The sequence below is a fragment of the Talpa europaea genome (genome assembly GCF_964194135.1).
Source record: "Talpa europaea genome assembly, chromosome: 15".
Lineage (NCBI taxonomy): Eukaryota > Metazoa > Chordata > Mammalia > Eulipotyphla > Talpidae > Talpa > Talpa europaea.
This window is the reverse complement of record NC_140083.1, coordinates 40658859-40686314: the sequence shown is the minus strand read 5'-3', so window position 1 is coordinate 40686314 and position 27456 is coordinate 40658859. Positions and strand designations below refer to the sequence as shown.

The 27456-nt window shown below is 48.7% G+C and overlaps 1 protein-coding gene across 3 annotated transcripts in view; it reads right to left on the bottom strand.

Annotated features, from left to right (window-relative positions):
- Positions 1-8691: 8691 nt before the first annotated feature.
- The window catches only part of TMTC1 (transmembrane O-mannosyltransferase targeting cadherins 1), a gene marked incomplete at its 3' end in the record, with an annotated part of 173124 nt that continues 154359 nt past the window's right edge, over positions 8692-27456 (bottom strand). For all 3 annotated transcript variants that reach the window (XM_084255808.1, XM_084255809.1, XM_084255810.1), the window contains 7 exons: positions 24624-24726; positions 16959-17094; positions 16258-16402; positions 14993-15130; positions 13682-13804; positions 11178-11255; positions 8692-8832 (listed from right to left, as the gene is read on the bottom strand). In XM_084255808.1, the coding sequence (XP_084111934.1) occupies positions 8692-8832; positions 11178-11255; positions 13682-13804; positions 14993-15130; positions 16258-16402; positions 16959-17094; positions 24624-24726 (864 nt within the window). The remainder of the gene's footprint in view (positions 8833-11177; positions 11256-13681; positions 13805-14992; positions 15131-16257; positions 16403-16958; positions 17095-24623; positions 24727-27456) is intronic.

Genomic DNA, 27456 nt, shown 5'->3' with positions numbered 1-27456 from the left:
CCAATGCACAGGTTGTTTCTAGTTTCAATTATATTTTCATCACGTCATGTTTTCTTGGCTTCTTTTCACAGCATCCTCTTCATTCAATAGTTCCCTGTTTTCAGTCATTTTTAATAGACTTACTATGAGCTACAACACACCCCACACAATGTGCCTCCTTTGAACAGCTTTAAACATTGTAGATATTTCTGTCTCTGTGAGGGCAACTTTCCCTTGCTTCTGATTGGCTTGTGAGCCCAACATTCAGGCTCCATGGGAAGACACCAGCACTGAGGGTTGAAGTTTGTTTCTTCAGTTTCCCAAGTACTGGCTTGGAAGGACTTTCAACTCAGCTCTGGGCAGGAGTCAGGGCCACAGCTAAAGTGAATTCCAGCATCGCCCCAGGCGGGTGGGGGCCCTACACCCAGGCTCCACCAGGGCACTGGGGCTGGAACCTTGTTTGGTGTCTGCCCCTCTCTACAGCCTTTCAAAGCATCCCCTCAGGAGGCCCCCCAGGGCCCAATGCCAGCGCCCCCACCACTCAGGAGGTCCCTGCTCACCAGTCCCAGCTCGGGGGGGTGGGGGGGTCCATCTTCAGGTGCCTCAGGGAAGGTGCATCAGGCATTTGGGGGCTTCCTCCTTCAACACTTCTCTTGCTCACTCTTACCATGAAAAGAACTGTCCTACCTTACCCAGAGATTCCCTGGACCTGCAGGGAGTTTCAGGTGTCCAGTCCCCAATAAGGAAAGAACGTGTCCCCAGCCCCTGGGCCTTACCTGAGTGCAGGTAGAAGGTTTGGAACAGGCAGGCACAGGATAGCCTACTGAGTGCTGTTCCTTAAGTGCACACAACAGAGCCCACTGCCAGGCCTCCCAGCCTTCCAGCTGCCATGGTTAAAACCGAGTTACTTCTACGAGGCTCAGAGCTCAGCCCCCTCAAGACTAGACAGAGGAGAGCTGCCCACAGGGAGCGCCGTTCCCCCCAAGACACTGGTCATGGCCCCACTCTCCAGACTCACCCAATTTCACGCTGTTTTCGGTTGACCTGTGACCTCAGAAGTGACTGTCCAGTCTGAGGGTCTCAGGGTGGACACAGCAATTCAGCCCAGATTGTCCAGCTGTTCATGCTTCTGGATGAAGCCTGCTCCTGGGACGCCTCCTGAACCCAAGAAAAGCTTCAATCAGGACCTCCTTGTGCTGATGAGACTGTCTTTGTTTCATGGAAGGAAAATTGACTGACAGGCCTGGACGGGCCTCTGCGTCCTGGGTGAAGACAGGTGTTTGTTCGGATCCTACCCACTATCCCAACTCCCCAGTAGCATCGGGATCTGTAAACAGTCACGGTTTCCAGTCAGGCCGTGTCCATTCTGAGTCCTGCCCCTGCTGAGAACTATTTCTGCCAAAGCCCTGCAACTGTGGCCTCCTTCCCACAGAAAGCAACCTGACAGGGGTGGCGGCTGTTTACAAGTGTGCACGGGGTGGGTGGGTGAAGAGAGCCCTCGGTGGCTTTCCACACGCCTTTAATGGCCTCTCAGGGCACCAGGCACACAGGCGGGGAGGCTGGGGGTGGGCAACTGAGCCCCCAATCCCCCATGGATCTCAGCTCTCTCTCTGGCATCCTCCTTGCTGAGCTGCTGGCTTTTAACCATCCCCCCCCAGGCACAGGTGTGAGCACTGACACACACGCCAGCTCCCTGGGCCCAGGTGTCCACAATTACAGGTAGGCCTGCCCCGGGCTCACGCTCCCAAGTGCTCTTTGCACAGGCGCCCGTGGCAGCTGGAGAAGCTCGTAAAGGGAACGTGGGAAAAAGCCGGATAATTTTATTTGACCGACACCTCCTTAACAAGATATGAATGAAGTCTCTTTCTAGAACAATCTTTATCTCTATTCAGAACCTCCACAAGTTGCCATTTAAGAAGTTTTCCCTTCCAATGAGGACACCCAGCAAAGGCCTGGAGCAGCCCTTCTGCACTAATCTTGGTGCTCACAAGAGGGGGTACCCATTGTCCCCCTCTTCCAGCAGCACAGGGACAGAAGGGCCTAATAGTGGACTTCAGACAAGGTCACTAAGGAAACCTGCCCCAGATTCTTGCGGGACTCTGGGCTGTACCCCAACTGCTCTCCCTCCATCTCAGGAGCCAGATTTCCCCCTCCCCGGCACACAGCAGAGCTGCAGTCTCACCTGAGCTGCTGACCTGGGCTGGGGTCGGAGGGCAGCAGCAACCAGCCTTCAGCAGCACCGCATTGCCAGCGGCCCGGCCCACAGGCGTGCAGCAGGCACCAGCGGTGGCCAGGGGTAGAGAGCGGAGCAGGGGACAAGGCAGGCAGGGAGGAATTGCCTGAGCAGGAGGGGCTGAGGTCCCGCAGGGTCTCCGCAGGGCCAGCAGGTAGGGAAGAGCTGGGCGGGTCTGTGCACGGGAACCGCCCCTTCCCTCTCTTGGTTTAAAGCCAAAAACAGAGTTGGAACCAATGTGATTTCCACTCACATTTGAAAAGCACCGTCTCCAACCTTTGTCACATCAACTTAAAGGGCTCCCGTGGTTTCCACGTCTCGAGGTTTACAATGTCGTCAGGCTCTGGAGCCGCCCCGCCCCAGGGCGCGGACACTGCGCAGGGAGAACACGGGAGGGCATTTCCATCAGGGACTTAACAAGCAGAGTGGGACCGTCCTTCCCCCCCCCTAACGCCAGCAGCACCTCATATGCTCCCAGGGCTCCTGGGGCCGGGCTCCCGTGTGGCCCAGCGCAGACCCCCGTCTTCCCGGGAGCCTCGGTCCTGCAGGGCTCAGAGGGCAGCACCTCTGACCTCAGCCCTGCTTCACCTTAGCCCATCAGGTGGGCAGTGCTGCTGCCTCCTGAGTGTCAGGCTGGGGTATCCAGGGCACCCTGGGAAGGGCCTGGGTGAGGGCGGCTGCTCCCCTGGGAGGATGGAGGGCAGCCTCTCCAGGCACCAGCAGGTAAGGAGGTCACCAGGCTGGTGATGCCTGACCTGGGCCCTCCCCCCTCCTCTCTGGGAGTTGGGCCTTCACTGGGTCTCCGACCAGAATCGCCATGCTGGTCTCCAGGGCACCACACCCCCCGCAAAAGCACAGACTCCCTGTGGACCCAAAGGCCTTTCGTCCTAGGCAGGGGTCAGTGAATCTGCTCAGGAGCCTTTACCAAACAAATCAGGAGAAGAAAAGAAAAACACACATTCTCAATCTCGGCTGACCCTTCTAGGCTCAGGGGTGTCCCGGGTGCTCTCCCCATGTGGTCGCTGCTTTACAGGAGCTTTGCATTTCCCCACCAGGAATGGCAATGGTATGTGTGTGTGGCGTGTGGTAGTGGTGGCTGTCACTTCCTGTCCCAGCATGGCCGCCAGTGAGGACATGTCCTCTGACCCAGAGCACGGCAGTCCTCTTCAGCCTAACCCAGTCAGGGAAGAGAAGGGAAGGGTCCGGTTCAAGGCTGGGTCTTGAATACTCCGAAGCAGACACCCACAGGGATGGGCCTTCAGGGGGTACCACTCACAGAACACTGGAGAGACAGAAGCAAGTCAGTGATTTTTATCTCATCTCATAGAAAATAGTCACCTACACAGTGTTTATCTTGGACGGCCCTGGGCAAAGTGCATCAGGCTTCGGGAGAAACGCTATGTGAGAGATTCCTACTGCGCGGCAAGGCCGCAGGCATCAGTGCACATGCTGCTGACGGAAACGGAGAGGAAAGCATTGTGAGCAAGGCCTGGACGGGCCCTTCCCCAACACCCAGGGCGGCTGTGAGCGCTCAGCTGACCATTTCCTGCTAGGAAGGCCAGCGGGGGCCTCTGCAGAGGTGCTGTTAGGAGGAAATTCTAGAAATCATAAGCATTCTCCCCGAAACGCCCTAAATCCTCAGCTCCCACGGCATGGCCCGCAAAAGGTCCGGTCCTGCCAGGCTCTTGGGCATCTGTGTTTCCTGCAGGTGATTATTTCAAGAATTTCAAAAACAAAGGACACCGCTTCACTCTCCAGATGCAGATGCACTGGGAGTCAAGAAAGTCACAGACCTTGGTGATTCTACTGAAGGAGCCAATGCCCGGGGTGACAGACACACCAAAGAGCTCCTGAAACAGACGAGGAACAAGCTGACCAACCTTGTGCTTACTGGAAACTTCCAAAAGTGCCAGGAGACACCCACATGCACCCTAAGAATGGAGGCTGCTCCTGGGTTTTGGGATGGAGATGCCTCTGACCGCTTTGGGGGCAAATAATACTTGTAAACCTGCAAACTAGTAAGACTACACATGCTGGGGGAGGATTTTATGAGCTTTGTGCCCCAAAGTTTTTCCCTGAAAGGATCCTGGGTGACAAAAAAGGAACTCCTGGGCCTCCCTGGTGGCTCAGGGGTTAAAGACAGCGCTATCAAGCTATCGACAGCCACTGCGGCCTGAGTTCGATTCCCAGGCAGGGAGCTGACCCACATGGTGCGGCAGACCTCTCCTGTCTCACCCACTGCTCCCCTTAGCAGTGGATTTCAGTCGATCTGCCTGTTCTGCTCCCCACTCTGTCTCTGGTGAATCCTCTCACCCCCTGCACCTCTGGCCTACACCCCAGTTTTTCTATGCATAAATTAATAAATAAAAAGGGAACTCCTATCATATGAGCCAGCTGAGAGAGGAATAGTATGGATTTTTCTAGTGCATTTTTATTTACTGACATTAAACCATGCCTTCAATTGCTGTTATTTTATTTCTTCTCTTAAAGTTACAAGGCTACTCAAAATAAAAGTGAGGGAAGGGCTATAGTGAGGGTAGACATGTTAGTACATGAAAAACTTTGAGGGTAACTTTGTCGTCGCTTTATAATTTTAACTACAAAAACTTTATGTTCCCTAAGTTATTTCTTGGGCACATGAGCTTTCTCTTTTCCATTTATAGACTGAAAAAGACATTTGATGGGTATTTCTTTTAAAGTCAAAAGATGCCATTTAGATACTTAAATTTTGCTATTATGAGAAACCAAAATATAATTTAATCGAATAAATGTGATTTGGAAATCAGGGGGGAAATGAAAGAAAAACAAACCAGTGAAAGCCCCATTTGCTTTGAAAGTTGTTACTAACGGCCTAGAGATTTGTCACTCTAAGGGGCAAATCCACCACACAGCAGGGCCGAAGGCTTTGTTTTTCACAGACAGATTCTAATGCACACAGCTCAGAAACTAAGAAATAATGAGCCCAAGCTGATATGTGCAAAGTACGGCTTAAGGAGATGGTCTTAATGCCTTGTGCCCCCCATCCTCCTCACCCCCACCTCTCATGCATCCCCCAACACACACACCTGTTGTCAGCCTTGTATTGAGAGTCTCACCCACTGATTGATCCAGAAATCTTTCTTCAGCTCATCTTAGTCTAGATTCAAAAGTAATGCTGCCCAAGGCCATGAACACCTGCGACAGACGTCACAGCGGCTCAGCCTGCAGTTTCTCTGCTGAGCAGAAGGGGGAGCGCTCAGGGATGTGCAAAGGCCCCAGGGCACCCCACTAAGCAGCCAGTGGGCAGCCCTGAAGGGAGCAGGGCCTGACTCTCAGCTGAAGCCCTCTTCTGTCTAGGCACTGGAATGTTCCATAAGACAAGGAGAAAGCGTGGCCACTGGACCTCCCACTCATTAGGGAGTCCCTAAGCTGTCCTTGCCTGCAGGTAGCTGAGTCTTTGGTTTGGTTCAGCTGTATTTCTTCACCAGCTGGGATTCATGGGCACCGCTCACTAAGGCCCAACATTTGGGACCTTTTTCCACTCCTGAATGACCCCCAAGGTTGAGGGGGCTGGCAAAACAGTCCTCGTGGCCCCCTGTGAAAGGACATGTTAAAGGGGCTGGGAGGGAGATAGAGGAAACTTCCAGAGGGCGGGCAGGGTGAACTATGCAAGGGACGTTAAAGGGGGCTGAGGACAAACAGCCAGAGTGGAGGCTTGTGACAGGTTGACATGATCCCGGGTGCGGGGCTCAGCCCACAGAAGTCGCCTGTCCTGTCCTGTCTTCTGGCCAGTGCCCAGGCCTGGATACATCCCAAAGACTTAGGCAAGACGGGGCAGGGCAGGGCTATAGAGCAATCATGGGGCTTTCTAGCACAAGATTCAGCCAACCTGGGGCTCCTGGGGGCACCGAGGGCCGTGCTGCCCACAGGGTGTGGGGCAGCCGAGCGACTCAGGTCCAATGGGCATCCACACCCAGCGGTCTGGCTGCATGCCCATCACCAGCCGATCACTGTGGTCACGCTGGCCAGGATGCTACAAGGACCAAGTAAAAAGTCACGAAACTTTTGCAAAATGAAATGGGACTGGTTTCTCTAGGCATGCGCACAAGTGCGAGAAAGTATGGACTCAGGACCAAACAGCTGATCCGGAACAGTCTTAGTTTCAGCATCAGAGATGCAGAGAGGAGAGAGAAGCACCCAAAGGTGGCATCTCCCCGAGGCCCCAGGCCGGGCTCTTGTTCTGTGGTTCCCGCAATGGACTTTGCCCTTCAGCAGCACTGCAAGGAAAGCCAAGTGCTCTTCAACTTTGGGCTCCATGTTACTCCTCCAATTCCTAAGTGAACGTTCTGGAGAAAGAGTCTTCTAAACCGCTGTGTTTACAATCGTAGACACTAGTTAAGGCTTCCCACTGTAGTAAATGTCTTAGTGTCAGGCATATAGACATAACTCTGGGGAAGAAAAGATATTTTGTGAAATATAAACTCATGATACATAGCATTAAAAAAGACTTAGGGGTCTCCCCTGGTGGCGCAGCGGTTGAACTCTGGGCTTCGAGGCTGCCCACAGCCGGGCGAGGGTCCCACATGACACGACAGACCTCTCCTGCCGCCCGCTGCTCCCCTCAGCAGTGTATTTCTTCGTCAGTCTGTCTGCCTGTTCTGCTCCCCGCTCTGGCTCCGGTGAATTCTCTCACCCTCCCATGTGTCTGACTCTACCCAGTGCTTGTATAAATAAAGTAGGGTCTCATTGGGCAGTTTATACATTACAGGATTACTGATACACACATAAACAATATACTAACTCAAATTCTGTCACCCTTTGCATTTGAAATATTCCCCTCGACATCGCTTTCCAAAAAAGTGGATCCTCCTTTCCTCTAGACTTACCTGGACACAGAAGTAATGACAGGAGTGTCTGGGGTGCTTCCCGACCTGGCTGGATGCTGAGGTCCCTGCCTGGCCCAGACTGGGCCTTGGGACTGCGGCCTCTGCCTCCAGGAACCAGTGTAGCCCAGGGCAGCACCGGGGAGGGCATCATCATATCTGCCCTCGATGAGGGGCTGGTGTGAGCCGGTGCAAAGGGAGTCAACTCAAAACACGTTACCAACCAAACACTGGAGTCGATTCCGAATGTTTTTAACTTTATCAAGGGAATAAGCAATAGACATGTTTTTGAAGGGCTCTTCAAGCTCATCTACGTTGTGATTTAGATTTCTATTTTCTGCATGACCAGTCTTGGAAGCGACTATTAAAATCACCGTGCACAGAGGAAGAAAGTGTGTGTGTACATATATTAAATATTTTATAAGTTATTAAATAAATAACAAAAAGCAACAGCAACTTGTTTGTTCAACTTTGCCTTCCCTGTATTTTAAATATAAATATATATTTTTTCATTATGCATCAACTTTTCCCTAGATGTTTTTGAACATTCTCCATGAAATTTCCAAAATTACACAGAACCAAGAACCCCAGGTGTCGACCACTCAAGGACCAGGCAGAGTCTCACGGAGCAAAGGAAGAAAAATCTCCAGAGCTCTTCCCGCTTGTTTAGAGTTTACGAAGGTGTCTATGATAAAGAGTCCTCAAAGGCTAAATATATTCCTCAAAAAATAATCTCATGATACCTGAATGTTTAGATAATAAAGTAGAATGTTTCTCTCAGTTAATATTTTTAATATTTCTCATGAAGAATATACTATTTTTTCCCACCAAAATAACAATATATTTGGAGTCATAAACATTTATGAGTTTTAAAGCACTTCTGAAATACCTTAGAGCAGAACCACTACTGTAGAAATATTTGTAATAAAATTAAAATCATTTTAAATTTTAATGAAGAATCAGGGGTACCAATTCCTTGGTTTTCCCCTCTGGATCAAAATATCCACCCATAATTCCAGAAGCTTCCTTTGTGTTTGGCCATGGGAAGGCTTGCATCAGAGTAGAATTTAACTTACTCCTTAGCAGGGCTTTCGCAATATTCTTAGGGGGATATTAGATAAAGTTCACTTAAGAACAGCCCTTCACCCACAAATTCCGGAAGGTTCGACAAAGACGATTAGCCACTCATGTCTGCTTCTGGCGAACTTAATGAGCCACCTCTTGGTAGAATTTCCCAGATGGCTTATCCTAGCAGATTTATCCTCCTTAGAGTATTCCATCTCTGCCTCATAGCATTTCAAGCTTTTCTATTTCTTGGAAATAAAACTCTCCACTAAGAAACAGAATTAGATCTCCAGGCCGCAAAGCAGAGAAATATAAAGGGAATGTGGAGTAAAAGCAAAGAAATCTCTAAAACACATAAACGTGTAGCTGATCCTGTCCTTTGCTGGCCTCCTGGCCTTTGCTGGAACTGCAGGTCCTGGGGTTCAGGGTCGGGCAAGTGTCCCAGGACCCCCCACAGTGAGAGCTTCCCCCACAGGGGCTTCCCTGGGGGAGCCTGCTGACGTGAGTGGAGGACCCCTACTCGTCCTCCTGCCAGGGGCGCCAGCCAAGCTGCTAAGTCTGATCCTTCTCTTGAACTTCTTGGAATCGTTTCTCCAAGCGATCCAGCTTGGCGAGGTTTTCCCGCAGCAGTTTGCTATCTGGGACCAGGCGTAAGGCTCGCTCGTAGTAAGCTCTGGCTGAAGCGTAGTTGCCCTGTGGGGAAAGAGAACAATTGCATCTGACCATCAGAAGGCCAGGAGCAGGGGTGGGCATGGAGACCCCCAGGCGGGGCGCAAGGTGGTCTCACAGGAAACTCTCCACGCCCAGTCACAGTGCCCTGGAGCGTTCGCCTGCCCTACGGAGCCAGCGGGGAAGGGAGGGAGAGCTCCACCACGAAACCTGCTTTCTCTTTGCTAGTGCAGCTGGAGGGGCTGCCTGGGCTTCGGTGGGTCCCTGGGAGCCAGGGCCCCAAGGTCACACTGGGTGGGAGGGAGGGGGAGGCAGGAAGGCAGAGGCCAGCGTCCTTGATGATCAAGCCTCGAGGAATCCGCCTTCCCAGCAGCACAGGTGTTATTCTAGTCGACTTCAAACACAGAAGCAACCTTTTCCTAAGAGGCTTTTAGGCAACAGAGCCCATAATGATATGGAAAAATCAAATTCCAGTAAGTGAAAACCTAGACATGTCAGGCTCAGTCATTCTATTTCTCAACTCAAGTGTTTATCTTCAGTCTTTTGATGTTTATTGCTTAATAAAAATAAAGTCTGCACATACACGCAGCCTACTGAGCATCTGGGGTCTTCGGGGCTCCCACGTGTGTTTCTGCCGCCAATGTGGTCGCTACTGGCTACATGCTTGGACAGTGGGACACAGGACATTTCAATCATCAGAAAGTTCTAGCATATGGGGCCTTTCTAGAAAATGCATATTCAAGTCATGAGGTTACTCTCGACATGGCCTTGTCGAGGCAAATCCGGAACTCCGATGATGTGCTGAAGATGTTTTGGTCCATCCGTGTCATCCTGAGTGTACCACACGGTGCGGCATCTCTCATCACCAGACGACCAGGAGCTGCTCCTCAGCCCCCTGCCCCTGCCACCTCCTGGGGAAGCCTGATTCCTACTTGGAAACTCCCTCCAGCCTCCGTCCTTCGTTAGGTCGCTTCATCCTTTTTTACATCTCACTGCTCTTCTGTAAAATCATTCCAGGTCCATCTCCGGCTTCCTGCCTCGGCCCTCCTCTAGGTCTATTCTATCTCTTGATCTCATTTACTGAGTTCTTCACACCCTAGACCTGGCAGTTTATTTGTAGTTTCAATCTCTTGTGAAGGGAGAACCCTCCCTTCCATCATGGAACTGTATTTCCGAACTTAATTGCTTTTCTGAGTTTTCCTGTATCTGTTTTAGTTTCCTGATCCTATTTTCATCCTGTTAGACACTTGATTCTGTCTCTAAGGAACGTCTGCAGAATCACCCTGCTCTCTCTCCGCCGGTCGACCCTCAGGTTTCACAGTGGTTGAAGGAATATTCCTCTGGATGTGCATTTTTTTGTTTTAAAAGACTGGGCAGCATCTGTTCATTTGTGAACAGGTGCCTCCCCCACCCCTTGCCTCCCTCCCCTCCCCCCTCCCCTCCTCCCCGACCCCTGCTGTGCACGCTCTGGCAGATTTGGTCTCTGTCTCTCTTGCCACTAAGTCCCTAAGGCCTCTGCTGTGTGTCACCCTCACATCCAGGGTGGAGGGGCAGCTGCCAGGTCCTGCTTCTGCTGCTGTGTCGCTGGGCTCGGGATGTGGGGGATCCAGACACCAAGGTGGGTGGACAGAGGGGCTTGATTCACCTGCACTGCTCCCCTACTTCCCCTCCCCTGGGGTATCCCCAAAAATGAGCTGTCTGCACCCGACACCACAGCACAGGAATGGGGAGCTTTCTGCACTGCCCTCCTCACTGAGCTCCAGGACCCCTTCGAGTTAGGGTGTGGTCTCTGGGCTGTCTCAGCCTCCCCATCTCTGAGCTGCTCAGCCCCCAGCCCTGGGAGACCCACTTCAGACATGGAAACACCAAGATCAAAGGAACTCCTGCTGCTTGCAGCTGCTCAGCTGGAGGTTGAAGGGGGACTTAAGGGAGGAGCCTTCGCCACCATGATGTGGGCTCCCCAAGTATCCCCTTTACCCAAGACCTTGCCTGACCCACTGGGTTTGCCCCCAAACACCCACCTTCTTGCCTTTTTTCCCTGGCAGGCATTTACCATCGTATTTGTTAATGGCTGTACTGCCAGCGCCTGGAGGAGTACCTGGCCCCCAGGAAGCGCGCCACAGATTCTTGCTGGAGAATGAATGAAGGCAGGGGCATGGGTGGGTGATGTGAGTCCTCGATTTCACTTGACAACAGCCCCTCCCCCTACGCAGTCTCCTCTTTTTCACTGATGCATCCAAAGGTAGTGCGCGCTAGTTTCACATCTAGACACCTATGTCTTGCTACTTAAATAACTGAAAGGAAATTAGCATCTGTGTCTCGATACTTCACGGGAAGAGCAGCTCAGGAGAAGCCAGTCCTTGGCCTACCTGGATGTGCCGTATCCCGCCCATGTTCATCCAGGCCTGCGCTTGGTCGGGGTTCAGCTCCACGGCCGCTCTGTAGCTCTAAACACAGACAAGCAGCGTCAGGCTGGGGCCCAGACCCACGTCAATGGTTAATACGACAAGCACGGCTGCTACCTGCTTACGGAGGCTCCACTCATTTCCGTGACTGTTCAAAGTGGAGGACTTTGGCGGGGGGCGGTCGGGGCAGTTGGAGGCACTTGGCCTGCAGGGCCCTTGTGTGCCGAGAGCTGAGACACCCGTAGGAGATCCTATTACAGCTCACCAGCCTTTCTGCATGTTTCACTGTCGGCAGAGTTTGTGAGACAGTATTTTTCAACCGTGGGATCTGAGAGCTGCTTCCTGGACAGCGTAGCCCTAGCGGCTCTCTGGCTGCCTCACGGACAGGCCACCCTCTGAGCTCACTGGGCGGCCACAGGAAGTCCCCTGCCCTTCAGGGCCTTCTGTCTTACTCAGACACAATTGTAGATGTGAGAAAACGGTCTTCCTCTTCTGCCATATAAACGCTGAAGATAATTTCCTATCGCTCAAATACCGGGGGGGGGGGGGGCACTGAAAAACACGTATCCTACGAAATGTAATTATCTGCGAGTATATTTTTAACATGTTGCATGTGGTTTTGTGTTGAACACACGCTCACAGCTGAGTCTCAATTTGAACTGCGGTCACATGAAATGAAGCCAAAGGCTGAGAGTGTTGCTTTTGAGTACCTACATATATCATTATTTCTTGCTATTTTCATTAGCTAGAACCCAACTGAACAGATTCATAAAGTACACAGAACCTGGTCCATGCCTTCCTGACTTAACAGAAACAAACAAAAGCTAAAGTCTTATTAAAAAGTTGGTAAAATACACCTGAAGGGGAATGTCTCAGGTTAATTCAGAGCAGCAGAGATGGGACTGCAGGGGAGAAGTGTAGAGCCTGGGTCCAGATGCTCCATCTCTTAACCTCTGTGTGACCTTGGGCAAGTTCTAGAATCTCTGAGTCTCAGTTTATACAGCTATAAACAGGAGACAAGGATAATAGCTTTCTTAGGTGAGTGTGAAGACTGAGTCACGTCGCACTGAGGAGCTTCCAGCAAGTGCTGGCACATGGCAGCTATTACTCTAGGCCTCAGGGCCGCCTGGCATCATAAACCCGGTCACTTCTACTGTGACACTCCTGCCCACTGCTGAAGAGAGGGGAAAGACACATACAGACATAAGTACTGTGTAAATCTTCATAATTATATTATGAATTAATAATTCCACTGCCTTGTTAGTTACAAAGAATCTGAGAATGAAATCATTGAAACCATTCATGAGGAGAAGAAAACTGGACAATGTCTGCCTTCAGAGTGCTACTGTTTCTGTTGAAAGGCTCACTCAAATTTGGTCTTCCAAATATCTTTACATGTCTTTTCCAATATTTTAACAGCACTCACTGCTTATTTTTAAGATCAAGTACATCATCTGAAATTCTCCTTGGCCTGTGACATGTTTAGTGTAAGGTTAAGATTTCACTAACTCTGACCTATGGCTGCACCGCGTACCAGGAGAAAGTTTCCTAGTCACCTAACATTTCTGTCCGTTATGTGGCGAGGGGAAGGCAGAAGAGGAGAGGAGAGGGCCAGACTCCAACCACACTGGCAATGCCTGGGACAGCTAGGAAGTATTTTAAGAGTTCAGAGGAATTCACAGGAGCCAAGTTATGGAAACAACCCAGCGCCCACTGACACATGAGTGGGCCAAGAAGACGTGCTAGACACACAATGGAATACTACTCAGCTCTAAAAAGGTGAACTTCTGCCATTTGCAACAACATGGTTGGAACTAGAAGTTATTCTTTTCAGTGGAGTTAGTCAGATGAAGAAGACCACATGTGGTTTAACTTGTGTGGCCTCCAGAGAACCAAACAAATGGAAGAATTAAATAAAACAAAAATAAAATTTAGACTCTAATTCCAATGAGTGAGTGGTCACCAGAAGGGGAAGAGGGGCAGGTAAATCAGGGGAAAGGGGACAGGTGGGGAAAGATGGCACTGAACATAGAGTGAGGATATAAGAGACTATGCACATGCTGATTTTTAATGATGCACCCCTGAATTCTATGTGAAGTTACAATGCAACGTCATTAAAGTCATTAAAAACAAACAAACAAAAAAATGTGAGGAAACCCAGAGGGACTTCCTGAGGCAGGAGGCCATGAGTTGGTGGATGGGGGGAGCTGGCAGGTGGGAGGGGTGCTGGGAGGTTTTTACCAGGACATGTGGGATATACATGTTCAAAGTGAGCACTCAACACAACACAGAGGACCATGAACTCAAAAGTCACAGGCTCAGTGACAAAAATCAAGTGTAAACTCACTCCAGGAACAGAAGAGTGACTTCAGACTTCACTGCCTCTGCGTCATTAAACATTGGGGGTGTGTGTGTGTGTTCATTTTAATTCATGAATTTAGCACCCCAACTTTATTCAGTGTTTGTACCTCAAAAGCTCTGTCTAGAAGGTTCTGCTCTCTTAGTTGGTTTCCTTTTGTGAAAAAAAGCTCTGATTTGACTTTGGGGTCCTTTGGTTTCAGCTGGAGAGCCTTGTCTATAGCATCCAGGGCCTGCACAGGTGGACATTGAGACAGAAAAAATGCAGGTGAGATAAAGAACAAAGGTCACAGATAAAATGGATATTTCCCGCTCTTACGGTTCAGCTGGTGTAATGAGTGACATCAAAACCCATGCTTACGCACCCTGGTTTTCTCACTGAGAAATCATGTAGCTCTGATGAGGTCTCCTCCCTGGCCTCCAGTTCACCCAATCACATTAGTGAGAGAAAAATGCCCAAGTTGCTTGACAAGGAGGTTGCGAGACCCACTGAAAGGAAGCAGACCTGGGTGGACACCACCACGGGTCCTCTGGCCACTCCAGCAGCCTCCTCTCTGGCCCCCACACCTGCTGCCCACCTTTTCAGGCACAGATCTCATCACGTTCCTCTTCTCCTTAAAACCCCGCAGCCTCTCCTGGATAAGGAGCAGAGCCCTCGTGCTGGTCCAGAGTCCTGTTGGTCTACTTTCCAGCAGCCTCTGCAGCCACATCTAACTCTGTGCCCTGCCCCCCTCATGGCTGCCAGCTCTGGCCACAGGGCCTTTGCACCTGCTGTTAACCAAAAACTCCTACTCATGACTCAACCTTCGCCTTCACATCACTGCAGGGAATATGACTGCCCACACCACTCGGGTCCTCTAATTCTGTGCTCTTTTGCTCTTTGGGGACCATGTCACTCTAGCCTCTGCTGGCTTTGTGGTCACCTGTTTAATTTTCTCTTCTTCTTTACTGGAAACCCCACGAGGGCCAGGGCATCTGTTTCTTTCCAAACCATTCCTCTGTGGGGGCCTACACCAGTGTGTGGCACATGCTAGGCATTCAGCAAATATTGTGTTGATGTGGTATGTAACTTTTAAATGGAGACAGACTCTCACAGTTGCAATACAAGGTCGCTGACCTGCCTGATGGGGCTGTTACAGGGATTCCATGAGAAATACACTTGAGGGTTTGTCTGTGTCCTCACAGAGTTAGCTGAAAACAGTTGAGATAATATCACCTGAGATCTGCATACCAAGGATGAGCCAAGAAAATATTATTTTAAGGGGATATCTTAGGAGTTGAGGGATATCTGTGAAAAGCATCATGAAATGGGCCATTCCCCCACCAGGGACATTTGAGAATGCTCAACCTGGAAATGGGCAGATGGGAGAGGCCCAGGCACCACATTTCTTACAGGGACAAGCCGAGCTGAGACCCCTCACCTGGCTGTGCTGCTCGCGCTGGCTGTGGACGGCGGACAGCAGGCGGTAGCACTCAAGGCACTCGCTGTCCTCGGACACCATCTGCTGGGTCATCTTCTCGGCTTCCTGTGTCTGACCCATCACAGTGAGAACCTGGGCCTGAAACCATACCAACCTCATTAGTGCCCTAGAAAATCCAGGTCCCCATAGAGAGGGCCCAGGAGACACTCCTGACAAAGCGCCGGGATGGGCGGGAGGACCACACTTTATAGGCTTTACGTTTCTGCTGTTTGCTTCTTTGTTTATTGATTTAGGGTTGCCCAGCGTCTGGGTGTGAGCGTGGGAATGCTGAAGGTAGCTCTCGAAGTGACTTGTGGTTTTTAAAAAGCATTGACAAAATATGTCAAAAGAGGAACTACTTACTGCCTCTGGTGCCAACAGAACAGTGTTTATAGCACAATGACAAATTTGGTTCTTGGACTAAATAGAAGGAAGAATAATGATTCACCAAATTCCTTAATTTCAGTTTGATATGGATATTGAAACTGAGATTAATTTTCCTAAATTCAATGACCATACCGTGGTGATCAAATGCCTTTGTTGTTAGGAACTGTACCCAGACACATACCCACTTACACACAGAAATATGCACATGTCCATATAAGCCCCAGCACACACACACACACACACACACAAACACGCACCCCTGAGGGAGAGACAAATGCACCAACAAGCATGATTACTTATGGAACTGGGGACCAGTGCTTGGGGGCATCATTTACTGTTCTTGCAAATTCTTTTTTTTTTTTTAAAGATTTATTTTATTTATTTATTATACATGCACTGGGTACAGTCAGAAGTGTAGGAGGGTGAGAATTCACTAGAGCCAGAGCGGGGAGCAGAGCAGGCAGAAGGACCGAAATACACTGCTGAGGGGAGCAACAGGCGGCAGGAGAGGTCTGTGCGCCATGTGGGACCCTCCTCCAGTGGCCGGGGAGCGGCCAGGGAGCAGCCGGGGATCGAGCCGGCGCTGCAGAGGCTGCGGGCAGCTTCGCAATCCAGTGCTCAACCGCTGCGCCACCGGGGAGGCCCGCAAATTCTTTTAAGTTCTGACTGATGTCCAAACAGTTGGTCAAAGTGCTATAGCGCCCCCATCTGGGGGCAGTGGTGGGGCTGTTCCCGGGGTGGATCCAGTCCAGCCACCCAACTCCCCATCGTCTCCCAGGCAGCAGCACCCTCTGTTGTCTGTGGCCCATGTCTCCCCAGTTCTGGGAATCCCTGCTCACCAGTGCCAGGCGGAGCTCCCGCTGAGAAGGCTGAAGCGCCACGGCTTCACGGTATATCTGCAAGGCCTCCTCGTAGCGGCCGGTGTTGTAATACAGAGCTCCCAATGGTGACAAGATCTCAGCTCGGCGGGCTACCTGCAGGGCGCTGTTTTAAGAAAGGACAGTGGACGCTTTGCTCTAGCAGGCTCATTTGCCAAGGGTGACACTGGACTTTCGTGGGCAGCTTTGGTTGGAGACTTTGCTCCAGCAAGATCTTTGTGTCTGCACCAAGAGCGATGTTTCACAAAGGTCATGAAGCTGCGCTGATGTCAGCAGGGCCCCACTGGCCTTCCACCCTTGAAACTGGGTCCCAAGGAACAGAGACCATGTCCTGATGCCTGCACCATCTTTCGCGGATGTCCCTTTTTGCAAGTGCCCTTTGTGGTTTGGGGGTCGTGGTCCAAAGTCTCCTAAGACAATGGACTGGCTGAAGTAGAACCAAACTCCAGCCCTGCCCGGCCCAGGAGCTGACAGCGGGCAGAGCCCTATGCTGGGACACCATTTGGCGAGCAATCTTGCTGTCTTTGGAGGTGGGCGCCTGTAATGCAAATTGGCAAACTTCGATGGTAAATCTGAGGGCATGTCTGTGTCAATTAACCAAAACTGGGCGGGCATTGACCGGGGCCTCGGGCAACGTACAGAGCACAGGAAAGGGGCATTACCGTTTGTGCCATTCTTCAGCCGCACTGTTGTCCCCCAGCGACCGGTAGAGTCGGCCCAGGTTGGCCATGGCCACGTGGTGGCTCGGGCTGTGCTGGATGGCCTGCTGGTAGTGGGCCACGGCCTTCTCTGGAGAGCCTGTGAGCAGGGGCAGCAGGTGAGAGCAGAGCACACCTCAACCACAAACCACACCCCTCTCACTTCTCTTCAGTGTTGTCGAGGCCTAGCCCTGAGGAGCCAGTTCAAAACCAGCTGGTGTGTGCTTCTCCTCACCACTGCCTCCCACTGCCCCTTTCACTATTCACTCCCACTTCCAAGTAAACAAGAAAAAGAAAGAAGAACCAAAGCCCATTTCTTTAAGTGTAGTTATTTTTTTTCAGTTGTAGTGTTTTCTGGCGATTGCCCGAGCGAATGTGATGTTTTGAGAATATTAGTGATGGTTATTTATACAAGATAATCTTGCTTCTCATTCCACAAAAAAGAAGAGGCTACTCCAGGGAGATTTATAAGGGCCTGTCTCATTGTCTACTGCTGCACAGCCCTGAGGTTCTGCTTTAAAGAGTTACCTGTCAGCTGCATTTGAATCAGACATTTTTACTGAAAGCAGATTTGTTTAGTTGCCTTTAAAAATTCATAATGCCACCGTGTATCTGTGAACGGGAATAAATACTAAAAACACTTTTATTAAAAGATCTCTTAATCTGTGCAGGTACTTTTGGTGTCACTTTTTTTTTTTAAAGATTTATGTGTTTATGCATACAAAAGCTGGGGTACAGCCAGAGGTATGGGGGGTGAGAGGACTCACCAGAGACAGAGTGGGGAACAGAACAGGCAGACTGACAAAATACACTGCTGAGGGGAGCAGTGGGAGAGACAGGAGAGGTCTGCTGCACTATGTGGGTAGCTCCCTGGCTGGCTGGGGATTGAACTTCTGTTGCAGTGGCTGTGGACACCTCCATAGGTTTCATCTTAACCCCTTGCGCCACCAGCAAGGCGCTGATGTCACTTTTGATGTGACTAAACTGTGTCTTAGGATTTAAAACATATTAAATATTGGGACTCAGCCAGGCCCTGTGAGGGAAGGGGCTCACACAGGGGTGGGATGAGTAGCACAGATCCCCCGTGACTTTTGGGGCTTGCCCACAGAAACAGTTCTATGGAAGCATATGGTCACCCTCAAGCCATGCCTGCAGGCACCAGAGGCACAGTGGCCCTAAGGTGTAGAACAATCCCAAGAGCAAACAACAGGGAGAAAAAAAATACAAATGGCCAAGCAAGTCTTCCAGGAAACAACACACACACACAGGAAATCAGCCTCAGTCCCCGGAACCCAACAAAACGGACGTGGAAGAATTTCTCTACCTGACAGATAAAGAATTCAGAATCACCATAATTAAAAAACTTAAAGAAGGGGCCTCCCCAGTGGCGCAGCGGTTGAGCACTGGGTTGCGAAGCTGCCCGCAGCCTCTGCACCGCGGGTTCGATCCCCGGCTGCTCCCCGGCCACCGAAGGAGGGTCCCACATGGCGCGCAGACCCCTCCTGCCGCCCGCTGCTCCCCTCAGCAGTGTACTTGGGTCCTTCTGCCTGCTCTGCTCCCCGCTCTGGCTCTGGTGAATTCTCTCACCCTCCTGCACTTCTGACTGTACCCAGTGCTTGTATGAATGTATGTATAAATCAATCAATAAATAAATCTTTAAAAAAAAATAAAATAAAAAATAAATACTTTAAATGATGGAGAGAGGAGGATTATAAAGTTAAAAAAAATTTAAAAAAAAAAAAAACTTAAAGAAGAAAAGGAAAAGAATGATATGAGAACTAAAGCCAACAAACTGAAGAAGGAGAATGAATCTTTAAATAAGAAAATAAAGGAACTGCGGGATATTAAAAGATCAATGGAGGAGAATTCTGGGGGAAGTTATGGAAATAGACTAGATGAAAGGGAAGAATGGATCAGTACTCTCAAAGATACATATATAAACAGTAAGAAAAGAGAAAAGAAAAGAGGAGCATGGGAAAAAATGAAGAAACACTGAGAATTATCTGACACTATGAGGAAAGGAAATGTAGGAGTCATAGGAGTACTAGAAGGAGAAGAGACAAGGGAACTGAGAAACTACTCAAGGAAATAATTGAAGAGAATTTCCCAAACATAAAGAAGGAAATGACAACAGACATACAGGAAGCTAAAAGAACACCAAGCTGCCATAATAAAAAGAGAACTACAGCACAGCACATAATAGCAAAGTTTCTAAGAGTCCAAGACAAAGAAAAAAAATGAAGCTGACAAGGATAAAGAAACAGATAACACATAAAGGAAAAACATTCAGGCTGACATCAGACTTCTCTGAAGAAACACTACAGGCAAGAAGAAAATGGAGCAACATACTCAGAAACTCCAAGACAAAAAAAACAAAAACAAAAACAAAACAAAAACTCCAGCCAAGAATACTTTATCCTGCAAAGCTCTCCCTCCTTCATCTATGAGAGAAAAATAAGAACTTCTCAGACAAACAAAATCTAGAAATTTGCTACTGCTAACCCCCCACTCCAATAAATATTACAAGAACTCTTAAAATCTAAACCAACAGAGGAATGAACTGGAAGAACTAAACAAGGAAATGAATAGAACCACAAAAAAAAAAAAAAAAAAGAACAAATTGGCAATATCAGACTTCCATGTATCAATAATTATCCTAAAAGTAAATAGACTAGATTCACCAATGAAAAGACACAGAATAGCAGGCTGGATTAAAAAATAGGAGCCTCCCTGGTGGCGCACGGGGTTAAGACATAGCACTATGAAGCTATCCACAGCTACTGCAGCACGAGTTCGATCCCCGGCCAGGAAGGTGACCCACATGGCACAGCAGACCTCTCCTGTCTCACCATTGCTCCCCTTAGCAGTGTATTTCAGTCAATCCACCTGTTCTGTTCCCCATTCTGTCCCTGGTGAATCTACTCACCCCCCCCCCCCCCCCCACACACACACTTCTGGCCTGTATCCTAGTTCTTGGTAGGCATAAATAAATAAATCTTAAAAAAAAGAAAAGAAAACTAAAACAGAGTCCAACCATCTGCTGTCTCCTGGAAACACACCTAAGTTCCAAAGAAAAGTATAGATTAAAAGTGAAGGGATGGAAAACAATTTTATAAGAAAATGGCCCCCAAAAGAAGGCAGAGGCAGCCATACTTATGTCAGATAAAGTAGACTTCAAACTAAAAAAGTGACAAGAGACACTGAAGGACACTATAGAATGATCAAGAGAACAGTACACCAGAAAGTTACAACATTCATCAGTATATAAGCACCAAATGAAGGAGCTCCAAAACACATTACACAATTACTTACCAATCTGAAAACAGACATGTGGTAGGAGACTTCAACACTCCACTCTCACCAATGGATAGATCAATGAGACAAAAAATAAACAAGGACACAATAGCCCTAAACAAAGACCTAGAACACATGGGCCTAACAGACATCTATAGGACACTGAACCACAAAAAAACTCGATACATATTTTTCTCAAATGCACATGGATCATTCTCCAGGATCAACCACATACTGGGACACAGACAAACAAGTACATGAAGATGAAAATCATTCCAACTATCTACTGTGACCATAAAGCCATCAATCTAGAAATCAACTATGGAAAGAAAGCAAGGCACTCCCCTATTACATGGAGACTGAAGAATATGCTCCCGAAAGACCACTGGATCAATGAGGAAATCAAAGAAGAAATTAAGAAATACATTGAGACAAATGACAATGAGGACACAACTTTCCAGAATGTATAGGACACAGGAAAAGCAGTATTAAGAGGAAAGTATTTAGCAATACAGGCCCACATTAAAAAGAAAAATAAAACAAACAAAAATAACTAATATCCCATCTCAAAAACCAGAAAAAGAATAAAACACCCAAAAGCCAATAGAAGAAAATAATAAAAATTCAAGCAAAAATAAATGAAATAGAAATAAAAAAGACAATCCAGAAGATCAATGAAACCAAAAGCTGGTTCTTTGAAAAAATAAACAAAATAGACAAACCTCTAGCTAGGCTCACAAATAAGGGGGGAAACTCAAATAAATAGCATCAAAAATGAACAAGAAGAAATTACAATAGACTCAGCAGAAATCCAGAGATAACCAAAGATTACTATGAACGTTTATATGCAAACAAGTTCAACCTGAAGGGAGAAATGAAATGCTGTACAAAAATGAAATGATGTAAGAAAAAAAATATTAAAAATGAACAGGATCACCACCTTGTAGTTGCAGATCCTAAAATACAAAGAAGTTAGAGACGGAACAAAGATGGCAAAGGCCCACAGAAACGGGACTAGGAAAAAAGTCTCTCGAGTCTGACGAGATCTCCCCAAGTAGCTTCCTCGTGAATTTTTTTCTTTGTAATTAAAAAATTATAATTGTTATATGAACAAAAATAAAAATAAACAAAGAAAAACTTTCATACTAAACTTTAAATATATTCAAAAGAGTATCATTTGAACATGCAATCAATACAAAGCGTTAATGACAGGATATTTCATTTTGTTGGACAAGCTGTAAAACATCAAATGTATATTTACATTACCTTCATATCTCAATTTGAACTAAGTCCATTTAAAGTGTTTAATAGCAACATGTGGCTGGAGGCTATATCACTGCAGTTCTAGAGTAGTATCACTTTATCTGGATATAAAATTTATACAGAAAGAGACTAAAAAGTGATGGGCCTCTACCTTTGGGGCCTCCTTGGTGGTGCAGGGGTTAAGACGCAACCTATGAAGCAGTCCGCAGCCACTGCATCACAAGTTCGATCCCCGGCCCGCCAGGGAGAAACCCACATGGTGCAGCAGACCTCTCCTGACTCGCTCGCTGCTCCCCTCAGCAGTGTGTTTTCAGTCAATCTGCCTGATCTGTTACCCACTCTGTCTCTGGTGAAACCTCTCACCCCCTGCATCTCTGGCCTGTACCCCAATTCTTGGATAAAAAGAAATCTTTAAAAAAATGAATAAACAAAATGCACTACCTTTGAATGCAGATTGGAATAGGAGTTGCCTAAGCAGACTCTATATATGTGTAGACCTCAGGTTAGGCCCCGGTGATGGAGAATTTCACAAAAGGGAAAACACAGACCCAGAGAGAGTGAAAGAAGCTCTCCAGTGTGGCGGGTGAGATGGCAAGAGCTGGGGTGAGTGGGGGACTGTTGTCGAAGCAGCGGGGAGAGGCTACACCCAAGCTCCCCCATTCTTACAGCATTGAGCCCTAACTTATCGCGATGCTGCTGCGGAACCAGCAGGTGGCGCTACAGAACAAGCTTCCGCGCAGAAGCCCCGGGCGAGTCCGTGCACCAGGGCGCAGAGGCCCATTCTGAGACAGAAGAGCTGCAAGTGTCCTAGGAAATAGCCACCCTCTGGAATATTTCGCACTGACAAAGTAATTAAAAGGAGGGTCACTGCAGGGCGGGTGGTCTAACAGTCAGCCACAGCAAAGGATGCTTTTGCATTAAATTCCAACAACTCTGCAGTCTTTGTAAGTGTTCACAGCATGCCCACAGCGAGGGGTACAGGTCACTGGGGAAAGGCTCTCTGCCCAGGAAGTCTGACATTAAACGGGGTGGGAGGGGGGTGACCAGGCAGCACACATCAGGAAGAGCCGTGGGGTGTGACCACACAGCTTCCGTAGCAATGTTTTTTTTTTTATTTTGTCATATCATTGTTCATTTTTAAACAATATTTGCTTCCCCCCACCCCCTCAGGTGTAGTCCCCATAAAGTTTCCTTCACCAATGCACCCGTGCACCATCACCTCAGTCCCCTGTGCTCCTCCCTCCCTCCCTCTCATCCCTCTCCCTCCTCCTCCCCCGCAGGATGTCTCCGATTTATAATTGTCTGTTTTTGCTTTGTCGTGTTTTGTACTGTTATTGTTTTTTTTTTTTTTTTACAGTGATGTCTTATTTGGTTCCCCTATATTCCTGCTGTAAGTGAAACCATCCGATATTTTTCTTTTTCCTTCTGGCTTATTTCTCTGAGCATAATTCCTTCTAGCTCCAGCAAAGAGATACCCCACTGATTGGAAAAAATCTTTGCACTCCATACAACTGATAAGGGACTGATACAAAGATTTACAAAGAACTCACACAACTCAACAAAAACAAAGTAAACAATCCAATCATATGAAAAAATGTTCAACATCCCCTATAATCAGGGAAATGCAAATCAAAACCACACTGAGATACCACCTTACACCAGTAAGAATGGCACCTATCAAGAAAACAAGCAACAACAAACATTGGGGAGGATGTGGAGAAAAAGGAACTCTCCTACATTGCTGGGGAAAGTGCAAACTGGTCCAGCCACTATGGAAAGCTGTCTGGAGGTTCCTAGGTCTACTAAAAATGAAGCTACCATATGACCTGGCAATTCCAATCCTAGGGATCTACCCAAAGGACACAAAAACATTGATTCAAAAGAACACCTGTACCCCTATGTTTATTGCAGCATATTTACAATAGGGAAAACCTGGAAACAATCCAAATGCCCAAAAAATAGATGACTGGGGCCTCCCCGGTGGCACAGCGTTTGAGCGCTGGGTTGTGAAGCTGCCCGCAGCCTCTGCAGCACTGGTTCGATCCCTGGCTGCTCCCCGGCCACCAGAGGAGGGTCCCACATGGCGCGCAGACCTCTCCTGCCGCTGCTCCCCTCAGCAGTGTACTTCGGTCCTTCTGCCTGCTCTGCTCCCCGCTCTGGCTCTGGTGAATTCTCTCGCCCTCCCGCGCTTCTGACTGTACCCGGTGCTTGTATAAATAAATGAATAAATCTTTCATTTATTTATTTATTTATTTTTATTTATTTTTTTTAATAGAGGCATGTTATTTATTTATTTATTTGTTTGTTTGTTTGTTTATACATGCACTGGGTACAGTCAGAAGCGTGGGAGGGTGAGAGAATTCACCAGAGCCAGAGCGGGGAGCAGAACAGGCAGGAGGACCGAAGCACACTGCTGAGGGAAGCAGCGGGTGGCAGGAGAGGTCTGCGCGCCATGTGGGACCCTCCTCTGGTGGCCGGGGAGCAGCTGGGGATCGAACCGGCACTGCAGAGGTCGCGGGCAGCTTCGCAACCCAGTGCTCAACCGCTGCGCCACCGGGGAGGCCCGAATAAATCTTTAAAAAAAAAAAAAAAGATGACTGGATCAAGATGAGGTATATATATACAATGGAATACTATTCAGCAATCAAAAAATATAAACTCATGCCATTCACAGCAACGTGGATGGAGCTAGAAATTTCTCGTTTTTATCAGTCGTAGAAAAGTATGTACCCCATGCCAGCAGCTCCAGCTTCGTGGCTGGGAAACACTTGGCCACAGTGATTTACACAGCCATATAGATGGTGCTGCAGGAAGACTGCCCCTCACTAAACCCTGGAGGCTTCTTCCTGCCCTGCAGGGAGATCTGGGGATGTCCAGAGGTGGGGTGACAGCACATTTCACTGGACTTCACTTGGGGTGCTGGAGAAACAGGGGTCCTAAGGGGCAACCTGGCTGTCAGCAGCATTGCCTGTCCCTCGAGTACATTTTGCTTTGGAGGCTTCTCTGGGGTGTTGTTGCTTTGCCTGAAAGCCCGCACTCTCTCAGAGGGCAGTCCCCACACACCCCACTTACCAGTGTCCACCAAGAAGACCCCGTAGTTGTTGTGTAAGTCTGAGCTCTCTGGACAGTTCTTTATTCCAGCCAGGTAGATTTCCTCAGCTTCCTGAAATCTCTCCTTTAAAAGAGAACAAAGAAAATAAATGACAAAGTCAAACACCCCAACAAACAATGCATAAAGGAAGTGCAAGAAGCAGGATTTACCCAGTATTTCCCAGGAGCAAGCAAGGAGATCAGACGTGCTGTGCTTCGTCTGAATTCAAGTCAGCACTATGCATGTGTACCTAAGAGCCACATTCATGTTTAGTTCCTTCAGCTGATGTCTGCTAAAGGACATCAGGAAGGACTGACCTTACAGTAGGAAAAGTCTGATTGGGATGCCCTCCCCACAGCGACTCTCTGGAAGGCGATGAGTCTCACTGGAGACAGGGAGGCTTGGAGTATCTGTCTTCAGGTGCATTTGCAGTCAGTGCTCTTTTTACCTACACATGTGCTTTATTTGGAGGTTTTTCAGGGAGAGGGCAGGGGAGAGGGAAATTAAGGGACAGCTTTGCCTTAAGCTTTCTTTTTTTGAACAGTCCTCATATAAATGAGATCACAGAGTATAGTCATCTTTCCCTGACTTTCTTCACTAGCACAAAGCCCTCTAGGTCTGTCCCTGTTGTCGAAGGGCTGAATAGTATTTCATCATATACTCATATCACATCCGCCAGTGGGCACTTCGGTGGCTTCCAGAATATGATACTCTAAATCACACTGCGGTGTGCCTTGGCCTTTCTTTGTGTAAAGCATCTCTGTGGTCCACCAAGTGCTCCTTCCCTTGTCCAACCTGCGCTTTCCATTTCTGAGCTGTTCTCTCCAACAGGAACGTATGTTCCCTCAAAGGCACACCTGCAACTCCTACCTTGGTGGCAAGGCCCGGGTCAGCTGTGCACCTTTGTGGTTCAGTTTCTAATTGCCCTGCTACCTGCTCCTAACAGTTCACTGCTACACACGGGACAATCCTGAGCTGGCTGTTAACATTGCACTTTCCCTTATACCACGGAGGGTAAAACCTAAATGAATGAATCGAGGTGACCCAGGTCCTAACAGTGACCTGCCAGTCACTGTGCCGGTGCTGCAGGGAAGGGCTGGTGAAAGGAAACGACGGGGCCACAGTACTGGGCAACTGTCCTTTATATAAGCCGAGCCTGGACTCAGATCACAACTTGGTTGCAAGTCACCACTACTAAGCATTCTCCACACACATGACACCAGACTGCGTGGCATCGGTTTTCTCAGACATGACACCGTCGGCTCCTGGATAGAGACACAATGACTGCTGAGCAATGAGCCCCGGGCCCACAGGGATTAAACCCAGAAGGTGAAGACACAACCCTCCAAAGAAGGACCAGGGGCACCTCTTCGAATCCACACATTTAAGTACCATTTATGGAACAAAATACGGTCTGAGTCTGGCAAATTCCACATATTTGAGTAAGTTCAGCAGAAATGAAGAACCAGAGAGAAAATCATAACCTCAAGAAAGTAGAGGATGCAATGAAATAAAACCTCCAAATATCTTCTTTCGTTCTATGGAAGAGAAGAGCAGCGTATGAAGCTATCACCCCCGGGAGGACTGACTGACTCTCTGTGTGTGTGTGTGTGTGTGTGTTGTGACAGGCAGAACACAAATCAGGTAAGACTCACCCAAGGATCACAGTGGCCCTTGGGCTGCTGACTCACCTCTCCCCGCAGTGCCAGGCGGAGGTGTGCGCTGTGATGGAAATGCCTGAGCACACAGGTTGGGGTCCCAGACCCACAACTTGCGCTCTGTGCCCAGTCGCACCCATAGAATCATGGAGGTAGAGATACCTCCATTTATGGCTGGTGGGGCTACCTCACAGGGTGCATGAGAGTAAACGGGTTAAAATACATGAAGTGCTTACAGTGCTCAGCACTCAGCACTTTATCACGTCAGCCATTATCCTTATTACCCTGCTGATAACAAGGAATAGCAAGTATCACTACCCAGGCCGCATGAGAGAGATGGCAAAGGCGTGGAGGTGACACAGCTAAGCACCTGTGGATAAGGAGCTCCAAGATGCATAACTTAACAATACAACCTGCTGGGAGAGAGTGGTCCCACAGGTGAGGACAGAGGCTCCTGCCCGCCTGTCCACATGGCACAGCACCAAGCTTCTAGCTCCTCTCCATGAAGCCGTGCAGGTGGCCCTGAGTGTGAGAGCACCACCTCCCTCTGGGGTTCGTCCCTTTATATGTGTCATCTTCTGACAGGTCAATAAAGACTTAGTGCCTTAGAGGCCATGAAAGAAAGAGTAACCTGGTTAACCCCAAGTTGGGTAATCAGACCCTGGAAATCCTGAGTTCCTGATGTTACCCTCTGGCCGGTGCTAGCATTTGACGCCAACAGCCATCTTTGTTTTGAAAGGATCCAAACTTTGGTGTACTTTGGTATACTTTTAAAGCACACCAACATAGTTGAGGAAAAATGAAAATTAAACACTTATTAAAGACACGATCGATGAGATTTGTAGCACAGGAAATAAGAATATGTGAGCTGGGAAGAACATTAATAGACACTAACTCCCATTGTTTTGTTTTGTTTTTGAACTTCTGCATAGAACTGGGGTGTAGGCTAGAGGTATGGGGTGAGAGGAGTCACCAGAGACAAAGCAGGGTGCAGAACAGGTGGATTGACTGAGGGGAGCAGAGGGCGAGACAGGAGAGGTCTGCTGAGCCATGTGGGTCAGTTCCCTGGCCGGGGAACAAACTCAGGCCGTGGTGGTAATAAGGCTGAGACTTAACCCCTAAGCCACCAGGAAGGCCCCGAGAGCTTTCTTCTGGA